General features: G+C 48.8%; 1 protein-coding gene across 13 annotated transcripts in view; it reads left to right on the forward strand.

Moving 5' to 3' along the window:
* Nucleotides 1-806: 806 nt before the first annotated feature.
* Nucleotides 807-2,500, forward strand: part of itpr1b (inositol 1,4,5-trisphosphate receptor, type 1b) — an 80,098-nt gene continuing 78,404 nt past the window's right edge. For all 13 annotated transcript variants that reach the window (XM_047807016.1, XM_047807022.1, XM_047807035.1 and 10 more), the window contains exons 1-5: nt 807-970; nt 1,183-1,377; nt 1,596-1,847; nt 2,030-2,171; nt 2,264-2,417. In XM_047807016.1, the coding sequence (XP_047662972.1) occupies nt 837-970; nt 1,183-1,377; nt 1,596-1,847; nt 2,030-2,171; nt 2,264-2,417 (877 nt within the window). In that variant the 5' untranslated portion in view covers nt 807-836. The remainder of the gene's footprint in view (nt 971-1,182; nt 1,378-1,595; nt 1,848-2,029; nt 2,172-2,263; nt 2,418-2,500) is intronic.

A 2,500-nucleotide genomic window follows, 5' to 3' on the forward strand; every position in this document is an offset into this window, starting at 1 on the left:
TTATTTACAAAAGTCACATATCATTAAAATTCATGGTGACTTAATAAATAAATAGATAGATAGATAGATAGATAGATAGATAGATAGATAGATAGATAGATAGATAGATAGATAGATAGATAAAGATGTTAAGATGGTTTCTACACTGATAAAAACATAGGTGAGAGGGGGGGGAGAGGGAGAGGGGAAAAGGCCAGAGAGAGAGAGGGAGAGAGAGGGGAAAAGGCCAGAAGGGGGGAGGGAGAGAGGGAGAGGAAAAGGCCAGAGGGAGGGAGGGAGAGAGGGAGAGGAAAAGGCCAGAGGGAGGGGGGAGGCCAGAGAGAGAGAGAGAGAGGGAGGGAGTGAGGAAAAGGCAACAGAGGGAGAGGGAGGGGGGAGTCCAGAAGGGGGGGGAGGCCAGAGAGAGGGAGAGAGAGGGGAAAGGGGGAGAGAGGAAGAGGGGGGGGGGAAGGCCAGAGAGAGAGAGAGAGAGCGAGAGAGAGAGAGAAAGAGAAAGAGGGGGGAGGCCAGAGAGAGGGATAGAGAGGGGGAAAGGCCAGAGAGAGAGGGGGAGAGAGGAAGAGGGGGAGAGAGGAAGAGGGGGGAGAGGAAAAGGCCAGAGGGAGGGGGGAGGCCAGAGAGGGGGGAGAGAGAGGGGGGGGGGAGGCCAGAGGCGGGGGGGGGGGGCAGGGGGGGGAGGCCAGAGTATGGTGTATGGAGGAAACAGCAGGATGTTTCTAATCACACACAATGATGACTGTTATATATATATATATATGAGTTATAGTGCAAACAAAGTGGATAAATGCTAAATAAATTAACTCGGATATTCTATACTTCATTTTCTCTCTATCCCTATGTGTGTGTACAGGTTTCTGGATTACCTCTCTGATCTGTGTGTGTCGATGAACAAGTCCATCCCCGTCACACAGGAGCTGATCTGTAATGCCGTGCTGGACCCAGCTAACGCCGACATCCTCATAGAAACAAAGTGAGCTCATACTCCATTCATTAAAACTGTTAGAGCTCAGCACACATGACTACATACCGTACATATCACCACAGCGCCGTACCTACAGATACATCTGTTACGTCTGAAGCCCGTGTTCGCGCACCGCCTAACCATGTTTACACACACGCTCGAACAGATTCGCGTACATTAAACCCCTCTGTTTTTGTTTTTTTTAAATCTGACTTTCACAGACTCGTGTTGTCTCGGTTCGAGATCGATTCTCTGAATATCGGAGAGCCTCCACTGGAGGCGGAGGAAGATGTGGAAGAGGTGTGGTTGTTTTGGAAAGACAGCGGGAAGGATATCCGCAACAAGAGCATCAGGGAGCTGGCACAAGATGCCAAGGAAGGCCAGAAGGAAGACCAGGATGTTGTCAGTTACTACAGGTCTGCTTGAGTGGTGCACATGACGACTAGACAAACATAAATCCACCACAAATATACAGTACATCATGAACGAGAGAAAGCAAGGATAACAGCATGACGTATAACAGCATGACGTATACCGTGAATATGAAATTGTACAAATTTTACAAATTTTACAGTATTTTTAACAGCACCCGGTTTTGAACGTCGTCTGTTTCCCCCCTTGTCTTGGTTGCCAGGTACCAGCTGAACCTGTTTGCTCGTATGTGCCTCGACCGCCAGTATCTGGCCATCAACAAGATCTCAGGTCAGCTAGACGTGGACCTGATCCTACGCTGCATGTCGGACGAGGACCTGCCCTACGACCTGCGTGCTTCCTTCTGCCGCCTCATGCTGCACATGCACGTGGATCGCGATCCCCAGGAACCCGTCACGCCCGTCAAATACGCCCGTCTGTGGTCCGAGATCCCCTCCAAGATCGCCATCGATGAGTACATCCAACTATTTCTGCCTCTGTAGTTTTAAACAAAAGGATAACCATCGTATATATTCTCGTAGCCACGTAGTGATTTTTCTCAACCAAATATTTTGCTGCTACTGAAGAAAAGAAAAAAAAAGGTTTATCGTCGTGCTTCTGCACGATTTAATTTATCTTATTTCATTTATCTTCCAGTTACGATAACGACGGCACCAGCAGAGACGAAATTAAGGAGCGTTTCGCTCTAACTATGGAGTTCGTCGAGAATTATCTGAGAGTTGTGGTTTGTCAAAACGTTCCTTTCTCAGACAAGGAGAAAAACAAGCTGACGTTCGAGGCGAGTTCCTAAAGGCTCCCGTTTGGACACGGTCGGTCATCAGGTTGTTTCTGAGCGCTCACCGTCTGGGTTTGTGACTTTGCCCTGTACAGGTGGTGAACTTGGCACGGAACCTCATCTATTTCGGCTTCTACAGCTTCAGCGACTTGCTGCGTCTGACCAAGATCCTGCTCGCCATATTAGACTGTGTGCACGTCAGCACCATATATCCCATCAACAAATTGGAGAAGGGCGACGAGAACAAAGGTGTCGTTTAATCTCTCACGCGGGAAAGGGAGAAGGGGTGGGCAAAGAGAGAGAGAGAGAGAGAGAGAGAAGGGAAGAGAGAG

Source organism: Tachysurus fulvidraco, chromosome 2 (assembly GCF_022655615.1).
Source record: "Tachysurus fulvidraco isolate hzauxx_2018 chromosome 2, HZAU_PFXX_2.0, whole genome shotgun sequence".
NCBI lineage: Eukaryota > Metazoa > Chordata > Actinopteri > Siluriformes > Bagridae > Tachysurus > Tachysurus fulvidraco.